Source organism: Cynocephalus volans, chromosome 3 (genome assembly GCF_027409185.1).
Source record: "Cynocephalus volans isolate mCynVol1 chromosome 3, mCynVol1.pri, whole genome shotgun sequence".
NCBI lineage: Eukaryota > Metazoa > Chordata > Mammalia > Dermoptera > Cynocephalidae > Cynocephalus > Cynocephalus volans.
Genome location: NC_084462.1, coordinates 169927829 through 169947714, shown reverse-complemented (window position 1 = coordinate 169947714; position 19886 = coordinate 169927829). Strand labels below are relative to the sequence as shown.

Genomic DNA, 19886 nt, shown 5'->3' with positions numbered 1-19886 from the left:
ACCTTGATCTGTCCTACCTAATGGCTTTAGGACTTATTTGTTCAGAAAGGAAGAAGTGAAGGAAATAGATGGAGAAAGGGAAGGGCAGGGGAAGCTGACATGTTTTTGAACACTTTAGAAGGGGATGAGATTTCTGAACCCAAGAACAAGGGGAGGCAGGGCAGGTATGAGATTCTTCAGTCCTGACCTTTTGAGATTTCTTTTAGGAACCCTCAGTCTCCTGGGAACGCCAATACTTATTTCCTGCCCCCAGAGTACTGAGAACCTCCATGGTCCACAGAACTTTACAAAGGGAAAAGCTGTATTTCCTTTTATTTGGAAGCAAAAGCCACATTAACTCAGCCTTTATTTAAACAAAGATTATTGGCACTATGATTTCAATGCCCCCTCCAAAACTTATGTTGAAATTTAACTGCAATCTATCAGAGGTGGGGCCCATTAAGAGGTGATTAGGCCATTAGGCTCCACCCTCACAAATGGATTGTTACCATGGGAGCAGGTTCATCATGTCAAGAGTAGGTTGTTGTAAAAGCGAGTTCAGCCCTCTCTTCCCCTTCTGCTTTCAGCCAGGGGATGACGCAGCACGAAGGCCCTCACCAGAGGCTGCCGCCATGCTCTTGGACTTCCCAGCCTCCAGAACATGAGCCAAGTAAATTTCTGTTCATTAGGATCACCCAGTCTGTGGGATTCCGTAATAGCAACATAAAATTGTCTATGATAGCTGGCCATGTGGCTATGATCCTTTCTGCCCCAATTACTGTGTGCCATCAGCTTTGGGGGTATAGGGGGGATGACCACAGGTATGGAGTCAGCACTCCTGTGACTGCCAGCCTGAGGTTTCCTGCCCAGAAGCTTCCCTAAAGCTGAATCCACCCACTTGGTGCTGCTGAGCAATAGGTGTGGAGACTCCAGAAACACGAATGAATTGGTCTGTGAAAAAGCATGCTTTATTGGGAGGCAGAATGCTGCAGAGTGACCACATCATACTCCGAAAGATATACAGGATGTTTAGCTAATAAAAATCAACCGGAACATGGTTTCCTCTGGGCAACTTTCCCCACCTCTTGGGGGTTGGGAAAACTCTCAGCCATTTTTCTGAACGCAACTGTGGTTCACTAGAGATACAGCCCCTCAGGGGTGCCTTCTTGTTTTTTATAAAGAACATTTTCCTTAGATTTTTTGAAGTCTTCATTAGTTACTTTCATTCTACGTTCTCTCAAGGCCATCAGACCAGCTTCTGTACAAATTGCCTATAAGAAAGCACAGTATGTTCAGAAAGTGGAATACTTATATTTATTCTAACAAGCAATTCAGAGTACTATCTTGAAATAGGTATAAGACAGACTAAAACAAGAATTGCTTATTTGGGAATATATTAGATTTTTAAAATGTATTAACATTCTAATTATTTTCTGAAAGGATATGAGGTAGCTTAAACTGGGAGTAACTACAACTAAGAAAGAAGACTGACCAGAGGAATCAAGGTTGTGAGTTCTAGGTTTGGCTCAGGTTCTAACGAGCTGTGTGGCTTGGCAGGTCATTAAATTCTTACAGCTCCTTTTGTTAAAGAGAAGAAAATTGCTAGGAAATAGATAATATTATGCCCTGAAATGTAGAGCCAATTGAGAGTATATGTCCATCATTTACCTAGTCATAAGAATGTATTCTGGTTAGATACTGTAAGCTGAAGTATAGTTTTTATTCTAATATATTTATTTTCTCATAATTACTTTCTAAAGTAAAATAAAACAAGAACCCATGGAACATGATGTGTTAAAAACACAATTAATCCCGGCACTGCAGTTTCTATGTGGCTACGGCCATCAAACTACTTCAGATGGTTTGGCAGAAAAGTACAGAGAGAGAACACAAATGGTAAAATGTTAACAATTGGTAAATCTAGGTGATGGGTTTATGGGCATTCACTGTACTGTTTTTACAACTTTTCTGAAGGCAGGGCTTCGTGCAGGTGCTAACCTGGAAAGGCACTACACGTGCCATCCCTGCCTAACCATGACACTTATGCCTGATGAAAATCCAGATCTTCTCAGGGAAAGCGGGTGGCAGGGATTCACATTCAATGATACCAGGCCTTGAAATTCTGGTCAGCTGGGAAGAAATATCCTAACTCATGTACATTTTTGATAAAACCAAGAGGTACAATCTGGTACAACCTATCAGAATGCAAATTGGGAATATGAATACAGAGGGTGCTGGCCCCCTGCTCTGCAGCATTGCAGCTCTCAGGGGAGTTTTCCCAGCAGACAGTCTCCCCCTGACCTAGGACTGAGTGGTGATGTCTACCTAGCAGATGAGGCAAGCTTAGTGCCAGTAACTCATTCTTGTGGCTACAAGGGATTTAGGATCATTTACTTCATAAAATGAGGCATTAAATGACTTCAAATAAAACATGAATCTACCATTTGGATGTAACAGTAAACCAACACGATTACAATGTTAAAACCCAGACATCCACACATCCAGCCTAATCACCCCTCCAAGAGCATGTGCTGACTTTCCTGATTGATGGGCTGACCTGGCCTAGGTTCTCACCTTGATGTCGGCACCCGAGAGGTCATCTTTAGCCATGATCAAGTCATCCAGGGTCACGTCATCGGCCAATGTCATCCTGCTGGTGTGAATCTGAAAGATGCGCTTCTTAGTCTTTTCATCGGGCAGGGGGAACTCGATCTTCCTATCAATGCGGCCTGCAGGTATAAAGTTTTCAGTCAGACCCCCATCCAGACCTAGGCTCTGCCCATTTAAAAGAAATCCTCTCTGCTTTAGTACCTTCAGATATAAATGAAAGGAGCATTCTTGAGTAACATATTTAGTGAAAGAGGACAGACCTGTTTTATTAAAAACATTACAAAAGATAGCAAAGAAATTTGTGCTTTTTCTAGTGCTACCTGAATGTAAAGAATAAACCCTAGCTATCATATGAATTATTTCTTCAGGAAAAAGAAGCAAGCTTTTGAGGCTAAAAAGGGGATATTTTGGGAAAGAAAAGGTCAAGTCATAAGACTGGAATTCAAAGGCCCAAGCTGCATGCTCTTACTTAAGTATAATTGCAAGGGAAAATATTTTGGGTAAATTATTTTAAAGGCATTACAGTATTTGCGTTTATATATATCATTTTATAATCCCCCCAAAGCACACTTAAAACACACACACACACACACACATATATATATATATATATATATATATAAACATATTACTACTCCATGATGAAACAAAAGCAAATTTAACCTGGTCTTATAAGTGCTGGATCCAAAGTTTCTATTCTGTTTGTGGCCATGATAACTTTCACGTCTCCCCTTGAATCAAAGCCATCCAACTGGTTTAACAGTTCCAACATTGTTCGCTGAATTTCTCTCTCACCACCAGAATTTGAGTCATATCTTTGGAAAAGAAGAGAAGGAATGAAGAACCTATTCTCCTGCTAAAGGGGAATTACAGCAAATACCTCAAGACAAAACACCTCAATGTTCTTTTCTTAAACTAAATGTCACTCCTTCAATTATTCGAGGAAGAAAAACAGCACCCCTGCTTTAGTCTGAATGTGTCCCCCAAAATTTGTCTTGAAACTTAATCCCCATTGTGGTGGGATTAAAAAGTGGGGCCTTTTGGGAAGTGATTAAGTCACGACGGCCCCGCCATTGTGAATGGAGTAGTGCCTTGTAAAAGGGCTGGAGGGATCTAGCTTAGGCCCTTTTTGCTCTTCCACTCTTCCGCCATGTGAGGACACAGCATTCACCCTTTTTTGCACTTCTGGAGGATGCAGCCACAAGACAATATCTCGGAAGCAGAGAGCAGCCCTCAGACACCAGTGTTAGTGCCTTGACCTTGGACATCCTAGATTCCAGAACAATAAGAAAATAAATTTCTGTTTTTTTATAAATTACCCAGTCTCTGGTATTCTGTTACAGCAGCACAAACAAAGACACCCCCATCAGCCAAGTTACAGATCACATTTCTTTGTAGCAGTTTCTATGCCTGAAACTATCATTTATTCTGTCTCCATGTTTGGTGTCTGATCCCCCAATTTGACCGCAAGCTCCTTGAGGGCAGAGACTGTCATGATCCTAGCTGTGTCCCTATTGTCCAGATGGTTCTGGCTCAGGGCAAGTGCTCAAGACAGGGTTATTCACAACTGACCAATCTCCAGACACTCATAGCTCCTGGGTAGTTGTCACCAGCCCTGGGGAGAGCAGAGCCTAAAGCATCCACAGAGGGTTGTGTACAGCAAGAACTGTGGCCACACAGGAAGAGCACAACGGTCGTTCATTCTGAGAGAGGAGCTGAGGTTTTGCCTCTAAACAATGCAAAATATGTAAGAAGAAGTCTACCTTTTTGTCCCAATAGCATCAATTTCATCAATAAACACGATGGATGGTGCATGTTCTTCAGCAACTCGAAATAATTCCCGTACAAGTTTGGGCCCATCACCTAGGTACTTCTGAATAAGTTCAGAGCCAACAACTCTCAAGAACGTGGCTGAAGTTTGGTTTGCTACTGCTTTGGCTAACAAGGTTTTACCTATTTTAGATTAAAAAAAAAAAAAAAGATAAAGGAAAAAACATTCAAGTGCTGTTTTAACTTAAAAACTCTATTGTTATCACCTTAAATAGACACCAACCATGTGCAGGCCCCAGTGATGCAAAGGCATGCCACCATTCAGGTGTCTTGACAATCTGTTCTAAGTAGGTAAAAGGAAATTCAGAAAAATCTACTAACATGTTTTGATTATTTTCTTAAATTCATCATGATAATGTCAAAAAATACTTTTTATTTGGTTATCTTCAAACCTTGACCCAAAGTTTCCACTAAAGTATTATAAACTATAATTACCTGCAGGAAGACTTGCTCTGTACCAGCAATGAAATAAGTCTTTTTTCTCTGGGTCAGCCTTTCTTGGGCACCTTCAAAGGTACATATAGTATTAACCTGACCTATCCAACTCAGGATTAGAGAACTAAACTAAACTCCTACGAAACTATCACTGATGAATAAAAAGGTCTGGGAATCCTAGGTTTGACCCAAAGGAGGCATAGTAAGTGTTCCCGAGGGCCCGGTGCCAGCACAAGAGTAGCTGCTGGATGGGCTTGCTGCTGCCTCAGACAACTGAGACAGGACCGGCTCCTGGTGAAGCCCACATAGTGAGCTGCAGCAAGCTCGGGAGACTTTTCTCAATCTGTGGCCCACCCTTCCGAAGCAGTTCCTCACCAATCTCAAGAGCGAGCTCAAACAACATTTCCAATACTACTCTATTTCCTGATATTTCTCTTTTGGGTCAAAACCAAGAGTCTGCACCCAATCTGAGAACTTTAGGGCTAGAAGACCTTGGCCCCACTGATTGTGAGTGAAGACATGGGCAAAGGCTGGGTAGCTGCCTCAGGACACAGAGGCACGATTTCCTGAGCTGTGAGATGAGGAGCTGCTCTTCTAGTTCCAGGCCTCTGGGTACAGGTGTCGCCCAGTCCCTCCAGCATGGGCAACCCTCAGAAAAGATATTTGCAGGAACACAGTTTCAACTCTTTCAAGCAAATGACTGCTTTCTTTAGAATTTGCATAGCGACGAACTGCTAAGTCCTGGACCCTACAACTTCCTTAGGTTAACTTATGGCATAATGAACTATATATATACACATGTACTTTTATCTTCATTCATTTAGTCATCCAACATTTATTTCCTCAATACCAGTGGGCCAGGAAAATGAACCTGATCTGAACACCACAGAATAGCTTTTACAGCAGTAGTTCACCACCACAGCGTTGAGGCTTGGCCACACTCCAATGTGAATCTTTGGGGCTGGAACCAGGTATCAGTATTTTTTATACCTCCCAAAATGATTCCAATGTACAGTCAAGGTTGAACACTCACTTTAAACTAAGGAATCTCGGTGGCCTCACTCAACAGTTAAGTAACACTTTGCCAGCAAAATGTTAAACACAGAGCATACCTGTGCCAGGTGGACCATACAGAATGACCCCCTTGGGGGGCTTTATACCCATCTCTTCATAATATTCAGGATGAGTGAGAGGAAGCTCCACAGATTCCTAGAGTAAACAAACACTCAGTAAAATGAAAGGCTTTCTTACTGAAATTATTAGCATAACTAATTGGCATCATGAGGAGATACTGCTTTTGACAAAAATGAGTGAAAATCCCACTTCTTAAAGACAATGTGCTTAAATTCCATCAGCAAGGACATACTGAAGAAGACACCTGTCCTACCTGGGCTTCCAGCACCCATCCCATCTTCCTAACCACACCCAAGTTCCCTTTTACTTTCTAGTAGAAGTCAGCCTTGAGCAACATTTAAGCTCTTCCTGAGTTAAAGAGACTTAAGAAAGCTAAAGTTCACCCTTTTCAATTACACTACAGACAGGACCTGGAAAGATTTCCTGATTGCTGTTCCCACCTAGGGACATTACGGTTATTTTTCAACCATCTATGAAGTCACCAGTGGAGATCTGTGAAAACTCTGAATGACTTTCCTATAGATGAAAGAATATGCAGACAGCTGGCCCACAGCCATCCTGAATGACTACCTCCTCCCCACTCCTGCAACCCTCAGGACCACTGCAGAGCTGGGATTATGTTCTAGACCCCACCACTGTGTGTGTGCAGGTTTATATGTTACCCCCATACCACACTGGATACTTCCTCATATCCACAGCTGAAGCCAAAACAATTGGAAACATATGTACTTACATAGACAATTCATTAAACATTATATGTAAAAAGTATTACGCTGCAGCAGGAAGTATCATACAATTTACTGTTATGTCTATTATCTAACTCAGTATTAACAAAAACAAAAAAAACACAACTGGCAAGCTGTGAATCCCTTATTGGTCTGATCCGTAGAGAAAAACAAATATGCAAAACAACTCCAAAGTACCCTAAATGGGACAGCAGTAAGAAACCAAAAGTCTAAGAACCCAGAGCTGGTTCCCAGTCATACCTTAATTTCCTGGATTTGGTTGTCCAGCCCCCCAATATCAGCATAGGTCTCCTGGGGGGCCTTTTCCACCTTCATCACTGTGACTAGGGGATCTGTGTCATCCATCAGCACCCCAATCACCGCATGCACCTATCAGGGAATGTGAAGCTTTAACACAGGAATGTGAGTTTCACATGATCTGTGTGTGACAAAGCAATGCTAATCACAGCATCTTTCTCCCTCTTAGGCATGCTCTGGCGATCCACTCACACAGGACAGGGATAATCTAAAAGGAAGGAGAAAGCACTCGCATGGACTTTCTGAGATGCTATCAACTCACTTTGTGGTTGAGCAGGACTGAGCAGCCTGGTTCCAGCAGATCCTTGTCTACAAATGAAAGAATGCTGACATAGTGTTCTGAGCCCACAGATGTAGACACGATAGCATGATTGTCATCAATGATCTCTTCCAAGGTTCCTACTGACATTGGGGTCCCCCTCAGATCATCCACCTTTGATCTTTCCTCCTATATGAGAATATTCCAAGAAGGAAAAGCAGATGAGACCTAAAAAGTATATGATTCTGATAGTTTGCTAGATTTACAAAAGGTAGCTAATGCTTCTAAGCCTGGACAGGTGGAACTACTTGAGTCTCACTTATTCATTTTTAGTTTTAAGTTCTAAATAGAATTCAATTTCTTAAAAAAAAAAAAAAAAAAAAAAACCAAAAAACATTACAGTAACTTCTCAACTTACCTCTTGCTTTTCTTCTAATGGTTTCATTTGTTCCTGATTTCTAATGAATTCTTCCTCCATGAGAAGATAGTCTTTAATTCTCTCTAACTTCAATAATTTTAACCGGCACTGAGTGTGAGGTGTCACTGTAATTGAAAAATAGTTTTATTATACTTGGAGCTTGAAGTTTGCTATTAAGGAAAAAATATTAAGATTTTGAAACAAGCTCATCTTAGTTAGATACACTCTGAAAAATTCAAAGCTTGGTAACTCCTAAAGTAAGTGGTGCCTAAATGGAACGGAGTTTTGGTAGTTATAAGCAAGCATCTGAAAATGAAGATGAAGTTTATGACCAAATAGCTAGCATAAAATGACATATACTGACTGAGCAGTCTTTACATGCAAAGAAGAAAAAAGCCATTGACCCACAAGATAGCTTGGTTTAGTTTTTTTTCCCCCAAGGTACTAAAACAAAGTTATATACGCTGCTCAGTCAGTATACATGTTGTATGCTAACTGTACACATACTCATCTAGAATTTTAAAATATCAGGGATATTAACTGTCTTTGTCATATACATGGCAAATATTTTTTCCAAACTTTATTGTTTCATTTGGCTTTGTTTTAAAGTCTCATGCCACAAAGGAATTTTACTGTTTGCATAGACAAATCTGTCAGTCTTTTCTTTTACAGTTTCTGGTTTTCCCAGCTTACTTCAAAAAGCCTCTTCCCCCCTAGGGTTAAATATATTCCTGAATTTTCATTCATTTATTTATTTATTTTCACAAGTATACCTGTATTTTACCTGGCAAAAGGCACAGAATCTGATTTTATTTTTTCTGGACAGAAAATAAAAAATGCCAGCCATTTATATTAAATAACCCATTCTATTCCCCACATAACTGTTACCTTTAACATATATTAAATATCCATGTACCCTGACTCTGTTTTTGGATTTCCTACTCTGTTCTTGTTACCTAATTGTCTCTGTACCAATACCATACTGATTCATTAAAGTAGATTATGGCTGGTTTTACTATCTGACTTCCTTTGTTCTTAACTGAGCTATATATACATATATACATATATGTATATATTTTTTGGGGGGGGTGGCTGCCTGGTACAGGGATGCGAACCCTTGACCTTGGTGTTACAAAACCATGCTCTAACCAGCTGAACTAATCAGCCATCCCTTGAGCAATATTTTAAAAATTAGCTTATTTCTTCTTAGTTTTTTCTTCTCAGCAGGGAGGGACATTTTTAGATGGGGGTGGGGGAGATATTTGAGCTGAAATACAGGGATGAGTAGCAGGCAGCCATGGGAAGGACTGGGGCAAGAACATTTTAAGTGGAGGAAAGAGCACAGGCAAAGGTCCTGATATGCAGAAAAGTTAAAGAACAGGAGGCAGGCAGTGTGACTGATGAGCAAGGGGGAGTGGCAGGGCTAAGGATGAAGAGGTGGGCTTGTCAGATCACCTGGTTTGAGTTCTAGTCTATGTTCAGCAGGAAGCCATTGAAAAACTTTAAGTTCAGGTATTGCATGATCTGAATTTCAATACAGTGGCATTTCATTTCATGAAACAGGCATGTTTCTGAGTTATTCAAATTCAACCTGGGCTTTGTAACCTAAAACTATACTTTTAATACACTAGAGGAGCTGACTATTTGAAGAAAATTAATGGGATTTTAAAACATGAGACACATTTTATACTGTGTTTTAAAACAAAGTATAACTTTTATGCCAGCCTAGAGGACTGTCACACACAAGAGCTGGGGTTACAATCACAGAGGTAGAGCTCCAACCACCACCAATCTCCTGTCTCACCTTTCAGACTCTAAGCTACATGCACAGAGATGGTTCCCCCTAGGAACTGGAAAGACAGCAAGGAGGAACCATGTCATTACCCAGTGGCAGTTTGCTGGCAGCATCTGGTCCCTTTGTTTTCTTCTTCTTTTTCCCCACTCTAGTTGGTACAGGAGGTTCATATTTCTTCTTCTTGTCCTTGAGTTTTTAGAATAGCAGGGGGAAAAAAAATCATATAGAAATCATGTTAAAACACAAGTTCTGACATTTTTTTTTTTTTTTTTGCAGGGGAGAAATCTTTAAGCCAGTGTTTTATTTATTTATTTTTTTTGGTAGCTAGTTTTATTTATTTATTTATTTATTATTTTTTATTTTTTTAAATTTTATTTTGTCGATATACATTGTGGCTGAGTATTGCTCCCCATCACCAAAACCTCCCTCCCTTCTCCCTCCCCCCCCCAACAATGTCCTTTCTGTTTGCTTGTCGTATCAACTTCAAGTAATTGTGGTTGTTATATCTTCTCCCCCCCCCCGGTTTTGTGTGTGTGCGTGTGTGTGTGTGTGTGAATTTATATATTAATTTTTAGCTCCCACCAATAAGTGAGAACATGTGGTATTTCTCTTTCTGTGCCTGACTTGTTTCACTTAATATAATTCTCTAAAACACAAGTTTACTTCTGTACCACCATCATCTATGTCCAGGCGGTACAATTTTCCTTATTTTTTAGGATGTTATTAAAAAGTGTCCTTTTTTAAAAACTAGGTTTCATATTTCTGCAATTTTAATAAGGAAATGTAATTATAATAAGTAAATGTAAACTTTTTACAACACACATAAATGAGTGAGTCAAAATATTCCAATAAAATATGGAGAGGTCAAAATTAAGTTATATGCCAAAGTTTGAGTAATTTGAGACAATTCTTCACACCTTAGGATATTAAACACTAAAATTACAGGCAATTTAACACTTCCATAATGTTACTGCTTTTACAAATTTAAAAATCATTAACTCACAAATAGCTATTTGATGTCAATAACCTTTTCTAAAACTTGAAACAGGTGTTGTTTTTGTAGGCCAGGCTACTTAGATAGTAGTAGTTAAACAACTACTAGATCATTTAGCTCTTTAAAAGTCAGGAATCCCTGAAGAACTTCTCCGCTGAGACCTAAGAGATGTCTGTAATTTGCTCACACCACAGTACATATCTCTGGCTTACTTACCTTGTCATCTTTCTTGCCACCTCCAGGACCATGACCACCACTCTGACTTTGACCCTGGGGAAAAAAAAATCAGATACATATGTAAATTCAGAATATGATCACTCAAAAGAAAATCATTCTTACTCTCCTGTGATTCTAAAACATGAACGCTTCTCCCTCAATCTAACATTTCTGAACCCAAGATGTACCTTGCTGTCAATGTGTACATTTAGTGTGGTAGAACTTCTGCTTCCCCGAAAAGCTGTTTAATAGATTACTGGTGCACCTAGCAATTGACTGCATCTTAGAATCAAGAACACTCTATTAAGAAGTGGATATAACTAATGAAGCTGAGAGTCTAAGATCACCCTCTCTTGATGGGAAGGTATAGAGCTTGACATTCTTTAATATAAAACTGTCAGACTAGGGCTACCAAAAGTACATTTCACAGAATCACTCTATGAAAGCTAAGTCATTTTACATACTCAACAATCATTTATCAATCATTTAATCCTCACTTACATCACACCAAGATCCAGAAGATTTTCCTTTTAACAGCAACTTATCCACTTCCCATCCTGAAAGCCTGAGGGCTCTCGGGCAGGTCTTTCTTCTCAACCAGAAAGAACTAATCACCTTGAGGTGTTAAGAACTTAGTGTATTAATGAGCTCAGTGAGATTTCAGATTTTGAAACAAACCCTTCAATTATAGGACAATGCTTAACACAGAGTCTCAGAAATGGTGACATTTTAAGAATCAGTAATTTTTTTTATTAGTAATATGTATATCGTTACAAATCATACTTATTCTTTATGCCCCTTATCCAATCTCTCCTCATCCCCATCACCCTTCCCCCTCCCACCACTCATAACCCTAGATTTCTTTTCTCCTTCTGAAAGAGTCATGGTTACTCTGCTGATTTGTTGCCTAGATGATCTGTCCAATGCTGAAAGGTGTGTTCGGCTCCCCCAATATAATCATAGAGCAGATGCTTCTTCTGTCACTCTGGAATGGGCTTTGTGGAGAGAGACATCCTAGTCTTTTCTTTGGTCTCTCCTGGTGACTCTCCTTGTGTTACTGTACTCCAGTGGCTGGCTGACCATCTGTGTGGTGGTTGTGACGTCTAGCCACTTTCACAGCAGCCCTGGTTAGTGTGGTGGCTGTGGTGGGCCACCCACAAGGAGGTGATGTTTTTGGTATGCTCCTTGGCGCTGGCAGTGTGCCTGGGTGTGGGTGGGGTGTCCAGTCCCTGGCTCCGAGCCGTGGAAAAATTAGTAATATTGAACTTACTGATTAGAGAGGCCCACTCAGCTCCCTCAAATCACTTCCACATAGGCACCTCTAAATACACTGACAGCTTTTATTATCAAGACAAAACAACCGTATCATGGTTACCTAGAGGAGTTAATGTCAAATGTATTTCCCCAAATGCAAGATTCTCAAAACTTTATGCTTTATTCTGAATATGGTAATTAGGGGCTCAGAGAGATTCTGTGTAATAGAATCAGTTATGCTGAAATAGGCTGTCCAATTACAGAGCTTTAGCAATTACTTATACCTCGTAAGGAAATGTGCTGATGACTAGGGTAGCTAATGTGTGTAGTAGGGTGCTTACTATATGCCCAATTCTGTACTAGACATTTCCCCTTTATTATCTCGTTAATTCAATACAATCCTCCAAGATAGGGTTCATTATTTGCACTTTATAGATGAGAAACTACAGCAAGCCTGAGAACATGGGCTGTGAAATTAGATAAATCCAAGTCTGAATTCTGGCTCCATTGCTAATAGGCTATGTGACCTTGGGTAACTCAGGTCACTTCCTTGAACTCTAGTGTCCTTGACTGGAAAGTGGGGATGATACTAGCTCCTATCTGTTGTTGAAAATGAGATAACCCCTGTAAACCACTTAGCAGTCACATGACTTAAGTACTCACCAATATAACATTACTGGTGAATACAAAAGGGCAGGGTCAAGATTTTACCTGTCAGTCTGGTTACAAAATTTGGGTCTGAAACAGTCCAAACCATTCTTGTTCAGTTCTTTATTTTCTCATCTACCTCCCATATCCATTTCTCCACCTGTTTTTGTCCAGGCCATCACCTCTTACTTGAACTCTAGCGTACCAAATGAGATTGATTACTGGGTCCAGTTTCCCCCTCACCAAACCAGCTATTTTACCTTCTAAAACAGACAGCTGACCCTTCGAAAACCTCCAACTGCTCCCTAGCATTTATGGCAGGATGTTGAAACTCCTCCGTTTGACATGCCTGGCCCTTGCCAAACTAGCTACAACTGACCTTGCCAGGTTCATCTACCTTTTTCATGATCCTGCCAGCCTGGTCCCAATGGAGGACATTTTCCTGAGCAGATCCCACATTTCTTCAACCTCTGGTGCATTTTACATGTTTCTCGGTTTTAAATTACAAGCATACCAATCGCTGAGCCCTTACTGTATGCCAAGCGGTGTACTAAACATTCTCGGAGTATTACCCCATTTAATTCTTATAAACACTATGAGATTGGCACTATCATTACACCTAACTTACAGATCGGGAAACCAAGGCCCAGAAAGGTTAAATGTGCCTACTGTCACATGGCCTGTCAGAAACAGAACTAGGAATCACACTCAGGTCTGCTGGACACCAAAACCTCACACTCAGGTCTGCGGGGTTTCTCTACTCCTCTAGAAAGGACTGACAGGCTTCGTATTCTAGCACATCCACTTACTGTGTTGCAGTTTCCTCCTTACCAAAATGAGAATAACAATAATGATGACCTCAAGGAATCTTGTGAGGAACAAATGAGAAAACGCTGGAAAAGCACCCGGCACATAATTACTACCCCGAAGTCCTTTCAAGACGTGTGCGTGTGCGTGTGCGTGTGCGTGGCCTTCACCTTCCTGCCGTCGCTGGTTCAGGCTGAACACATTCTCCCCGCAGGTCCTCTGCACCTGCTCCTCCTGCCCGGACCACGATCCCCCCAGATACCTGCACGAGCCACTCCCTCACTTTAGGCCTCTGCTCAAATCCCGCCTCCTCAGAGAGACCTTCACCGACACTCTATCAAAACCACCAGCCCTCCCCATCCTACCCCTATGACAGCCAGAGGACAACGGCCCCGCCACCCCAGCCCTAGCCCGCTCCCTCACACGTCACGTACTCCCTTCTCTGTTTACTGTCTGCCTTCTCCTCTACAATGGGAGCTCCATGAAGGCAGGGCCAGTCCTGCTCACCCCCTGCACCCTCAGTGCCTAGGACAGAGCCTGCCCCCCGCAGCAGGTGCTGGGTAAGCAGCCGTGTCACGCAAGCACGAGTGCGTGCCAGCTGTCTGCATTACGGACGCGCCGCGGGCCCTCTCCCTCCGAGCTCCGCCCGTCACAGAAGCGTCAGGCTCTAAGGCCCCTTCAAGTGCCCCCGACTCCGGACTGCCGTCCACGGCTCCGCTGTCCCCGTCTCAGGGAACGAATCCCACCCTCTTCTGCAGTCCTAGCACCCTTCACTCGAGCGGCTCACAAAGCACTCGTCCCGCTTCTTCGAGAAGGCGCCCGTAGAAACTCCCCGCCCGGGTCGGCGAAGGAGCAAAGCCAGCGACAGGACCGGTTCTGTCACCTACAGGCCCGCCCGGGGGACTCTCCGCGCCAAACCCTGGCCGCAGGCACCCTGGGTAAGGCCCGCGGTGGACCTGGGCATCGTCGCCGGGGACCTCCGCCCTCGCTCTCTCGCCTCGGGCCGCTCCGACCCCTCGCACCCTGACTACCGGCCGAAACCCTTAGTCACTCACCATCTTGCCTCGGCCCCTCGAGCTGCCGCGGCCGGAAGTGCCCTCACCACGGCTACCCGTCCCGGGCGGAAGTTGTTGACGGACGCTACGGGAGCCGATAGGAGCCAAATCCTGCAGGGACGACCCGCTCCGCGGGTTTGTGAGGGCGGATCGGGGCAACCGAGTCGCTTACGAGAATGGTGTGAGCCTTATCAATACCTTACTTGAAAACAATTTTTAAACCGCCGTTATTAGGCTTTTGTTAACAATTTAAGACTGATCTCGGCTGTTAAAGAACTAGGACAATTGTCAAAATGCGAAACATTTAAATTATACAAAAATTATCGCTGGGGAGAACTTGACTTACTGCTCCAAGGACAGGAATGACATTTGGAAGTGCGAAGTCGGCGTGTACGTTCGAGCAAAACATTTAAGGTCTTAGTGGTCTCTGGGATTACCCTGCTCGTCTCAGCCGAGTATCTCTCTGTTTAATGAGATGTGTACACCTGTTTTTTTCTGATGACCTGTGATTCGTGTTGATGTCACATGGTGTCTTCAGATTCCTCTCTTGAACTTAGATCTAAAGCTCGTCACGTGGACTCCCCAGTCGGGGAGCGCCCTGCCCTAGAGAGGCGGGCAGGGCAAGGCGAAGGCGGGAGATGGTGGGGGCCCAGGAGTAGCTCTTGTCTTTTTTACATGTGGAAGTGATTTCTTTTTCTTTTTTTGTAATTTGCCTAGCCTCCATTTAGAACATGCAGGAATTTAAACACAATATGGAATTTCATATTTTGCCAACAATGTATTAAACTACCAAAGCGAGGTACTGAAAATACCTGGATGAGTCCTCAAAACTCCATAAACACATAGGTTTGGTCCTGGCCTTTTTATTAGTGGTTAGTGAAATTACAAACCAAGTATCCGCACCCCAGTGAAAATGCCCACTAGGTTACTCACAAGTAACCAAAAGGAGTAGGTATCAGGGGCACCAACCAGGTAGCTCACGACGCCTTGCTCCACCTCACCCCCTCGGGACACAGCCGTGATGAAAATTAAGCAATGAAGGAAAGTTTGACTAAACTACACTAACCTAGGATTGGAAAATTTCGTGCCAGCCATCGTGGTCATACGATTAATTCAACAAACAAAGTTCGGTGTAAAGCGTGTTTAAGAGTACAAACAACAAAGTTAAACCATGCCCAAGCTGTAAAAAGCCATAGCCAAGGACAAAGCAAACCACGAAAGTGACTTTATGACAGTCTGAACACACGACAGCTGGGACCCAAACTGGGATTAGACACCCCACTATGCTCAGCCATAAACCCAAGCAGCCAGCTAAACAAAGCCGCTCGCCAGAGCACTACCAGCAACAGCCCAAAACTCAAAGGCCTTGGCGGTGCTTCACATCCCTCTAGAGGAGTCTGTTCTGTAATCGATGAACCCTGATATACCTCACCATCTTTTGCCAACTCAGTATATCGCCATCTTCAGCAAACCCTTTCAAGGCACAAAAAGTAAATGCAAGTATTTACATAAAAACGTTAGGTCAAGGTGTAGCCTATGAGATGGGAAGAAATGGACTACATTTTCTGGCCAGAACAACCCACCCACGACAACCCCTATGAAAACTAGAACCCAAAGGAAGATTTAGCAGTAAATTAAGAACAGAGAGCTTAATTGAAAAAGGTCATGAAGCATGCACACACCACCTGTCACCCTCCTCAAATACCACTACAAATAAAATTTCTACAGAAACAGTCGCCAACAAACTTAGAGGAGATCTAAGTCGTAACAAGGTTAAGTGTACTAGAAAGTGTACCTGGGCACACCAAAGTGTAGCTTAATCTAAAGCATCTGGCCTACACCCAGAAGATTTCACACCAACTGACCACTTCGAACCAACTCTAGCCCAAATGACCCAAACACGAAAAAAGAACTTAATCTTAAACCAAACTATTTAACCACCTCTAAAATTATAGGAGATAGAAATTATCCGCAGGGGCTACAGAGACAGTACCATAAGGGAAAAATGAAAGAATAAGTTTCAGTACCAAACAGCAAAGCTTCCCCCTTGTATCTTTTGCATAATGGATTAACCAAAACAACCTTGACAAAGAGAACTTCAGCCCCAAATCCCGAAACCAGATGAGCTACTCGCAGGCAGTCATAAGGATGAATTCATCTATGGGGCAAAATAGTGAGAAGACCTGCAAGTAGAGGTAGAAAGCCAGTCGAACCTGGTGATAGCTGGTTATCCAGCACAGAATTTCAGTTCAACTTTAAATTTACCTAAAGAACACACTACTCCAAATGTAAATTTAAATGCTAGTCTAAAGAGGTACAGCTCTTTAGACACAGGACACAACCCCTACAGAGAGTAAGCTACTAACCATCCATTGTTGGCCTAAAAGCAGCCTCCAGTTAAAGCATTCTAGCTCAACAACCACAAAAACTGATTAAGTGGCCCACCATCCATGCCAAACTCCTAGCACCCAACTGGATCAATCTATACCTATATAGAAGAGATACTGTTAATATGAGTAACAAGAACTTTGTCCTCCCGGCATAAACCTATACCAGCTCGGATGCCCACTCATAATTAACAATATAATAAAAATTGCCCAACCAAAATCCACCTGTACCTTCAATTGTTAACCCAACACAGGTGTGCACAAAGGAAAGGTTAAAAGAAGCAAAAGAACATTTATAAACATACTTATAAATGTATATAGTTGTGTACGTATTCATACATATGCTTGCGTTTGAGAATGTGTCTGTATCTATTTTCCTCTCTGTACCTTTGTATCCCCTCTCTTGTGTATACATCTACAGGGATGTCCTACAGGTATTTAAAACTGAATTTAGCACCTTCTCCCAGGACCTGTTCTCTCTCCCACATATTTGTTCTGTCTAATGACACCATTCAGAGCCCCAAGCTAGAGCCTCTCCTTTTCTCACACCCATCCTCAGCCAGCTGAGTGGTCCAGTCTTGTCACTTTACCTCTGTCTGCCATATTTCAACATCCCACCTCTCCCTCCCTCAATGCCTAGTTCACACTTCTTTATCCCATCTTGAGATTTATTCAGCAAATAATTTCTGAGCACTTATCATGCTCCAGGCTCTCCTCCAGGGTCTGGGGATACTGCAATGAACCTGCAAGACAAAAATCCTTTCCCTAAAAGATTTTACAATAAACAAGTAAATAAGTAAAATATATATTGTATGCTACATGGTGGTAAATGCCGTGCATGACTTTCATACATACTTATCTCCTGCATCCTCAAAAACATTTTGCAAAACTACATATTCCCTGCCATGTTTCTAAGTTGGCATCTAAATTTTATCATACGTTTAAATAACTGTAAAGGATTCATTTGCCAGAAGTTATAAGTATTGACATATATACTTAAAAATTATGTACACTGGCTCCTCTTAACACTGAAATATTTGCTTCGTTCTCTTGTCTTCTTGAAGTCAGTATTTCTATCCCACTTGTCACGCGTACTTTTATCCTGTCATGTATTTTAATGCTTGAAAATATTTTATTGATCAACCTCTCATATATTTCTGCAAATATTTCATATAAATCAGAATTTTATCATGTATTTTATTTTCTGTGTCTTTAGGGCACTATGTGCTAGAATGTTTATGTTGAGTTATTATCAATTATTATGAGTACACTCCTTATCAAAATGATGTACTATGTTCCAGTTTGTGGTAAATTAGTTTTTAAGAATTAAAGTAAACATTTATTGGAAATATGTTTTGTAGTGAACTGACAGACCCATTCTCCCTCTTTTTATCTAATCTGTGGATGAATATGACCTTGTCAGAATGAGGCAGGGTTCAGCACTAATTCTATTCTTATTTGTTATTTTTACAGATGTTTGGGCTGAGAGCTCATGTTTACATAAATGGGAAAGGAAAGGATTTTGCAATTAAAATGTCATTCAACTTTTAAAAATGTTTGCGTCAAAAATAAAATTTATTATTAATGATGACTTGAATAAAGTTTTTCTTCGCTGTGATTGCAAAGAAGTAGAAAACATCAGATGTGCAAAATGATTTGTTGGCCAGTCATCAGGATCATTCACTTTCTCAATTTATGGGAAATGTACCCAAAAGGCTTTACCAGGACTTACAAAAATTATCCATTATACCTGTCACTCTTTCACTCAGAGTTTAAACTGATTGCCTGAAAAAGGGCTGGAAAAATTTTAGTATCATTAATTCCATTATACCTTTGGAAACACAACATTTTTAATGTTTTTTTTTTTTTTTTTTTGGTCATATAACCTCTTTTAAATTTATTTTTTGTCAAAATCATGGCATAGCAGAGTTTTAGAGCATTTTATTTATGGGAAATGTCCAATTGACAAGTAGTGCTCACTTTCAAGTCACTTGGCCAAATCAGATTTATTTCCTGTAAGAAAAAAAAAAAAAACCATCCTGACTTCATTTTTCAATTACATAACCCTCTTAATATGTAATTCAGGGAATAAGATTTTTAAAATGACTGAGAAATAAATTATGGAATGCATTTTATAAGACAAATGATCAAAACCAGTTAAGATAAAATTAAAATAATGTATCCATTTTACAATAAGTTATAAAACAAGATAAATTAATATTTGTTTCTCTTTTCCTAATTCTCAGTAATGCAATATAATGTAGCTAGAAAAATGAGTTATCTGTGAAGCAAGAATTATGATAAAATGTACAGTATTCTTTGGCATATGTGTATATGTGTAACTTTTTGATTTCTGATGTTTGATCTTTGAAAATAATTACCTAAGAATCAAGTGTAAAAATCAGAATAATCACATTAATTTTGTAAGACATTTTCAGGATCAAACATTTTCTATGTATTTCTTGAAAGAGGAAAAAAATATAGAATTGTTAAAATTTAATTTTTCTGGCACATAAATTTCAAAAATAGGAAGTAAAAAATATAAAACATTTTAAAAGATAAAATATGAGGATTGATCACAACTGGAATAAATATTTCATATGACTAAATAAAAATAAGTTTTATAAACTTTATAGAATAATACACACTGAATCTGAAAGAAATTAAGTTAAGATTTAATCTATGGGTTTTTGTTTTGTCTGAAGTATCCTGAAATATTGAATAGCCCCAGCAAACATCGTAGTGACACCGAAAAGAGTGTGACAAAACAACATTGCTCCAGCTGATCTAAGTTGTGTTTTGTCCCAGGGGCAAAAATTGAGATTAGCTGAGAAAATTGCTTATGTTTAAATGCATTTTAAAAAGCTGTTTTCAGCTTCAGTATCTCTTAGCAATGCTTGTTTGCTTTACTCTGCAGGGACGCTTTGTCAAGAGTGATGCATTTCATGTCAATGTATTTTACGAAAGAGGACAGGTCGTCAAACGAAAATCGCCACACTCCCACCTTGCTAGTCGCCCCTAC

The 19886-nt window shown here is 40.8% G+C and overlaps 1 protein-coding gene across 2 annotated transcripts; it reads right to left on the bottom strand.

Annotated features, from left to right (window-relative positions):
- Positions 1–925: 925 nt before the first annotated feature.
- On the bottom strand, positions 926–14553 carry PSMC1 (proteasome 26S subunit, ATPase 1). 2 transcript variants are annotated; one of them, XM_063089478.1, is made up of 11 exons: positions 14478–14553; positions 10714–10767; positions 9593–9689; positions 7709–7833; positions 7294–7479; positions 6975–7103; positions 5967–6063; positions 4353–4542; positions 3253–3404; positions 2554–2708; positions 926–1250 (listed from the first exon to the last, which is right to left on the bottom strand). In XM_063089478.1, exons 1-11 carry the CDS (start codon positions 14478–14480, stop codon positions 1116–1118), a joined length of 1323 nt encoding a protein of 440 aa, XP_062945548.1. In that variant the 5' UTR covers positions 14481–14553; the 3' UTR covers positions 926–1115. The 2 variants fall into 2 exon arrangements, with proteins under 2 accessions (XP_062945548.1, XP_062945549.1); XM_063089479.1 differs by lacking the exon at positions 14478–14553 and adding an exon at positions 11215–11229.
- Between the last annotated feature and the right edge of the window lie 5333 nt (positions 14554–19886).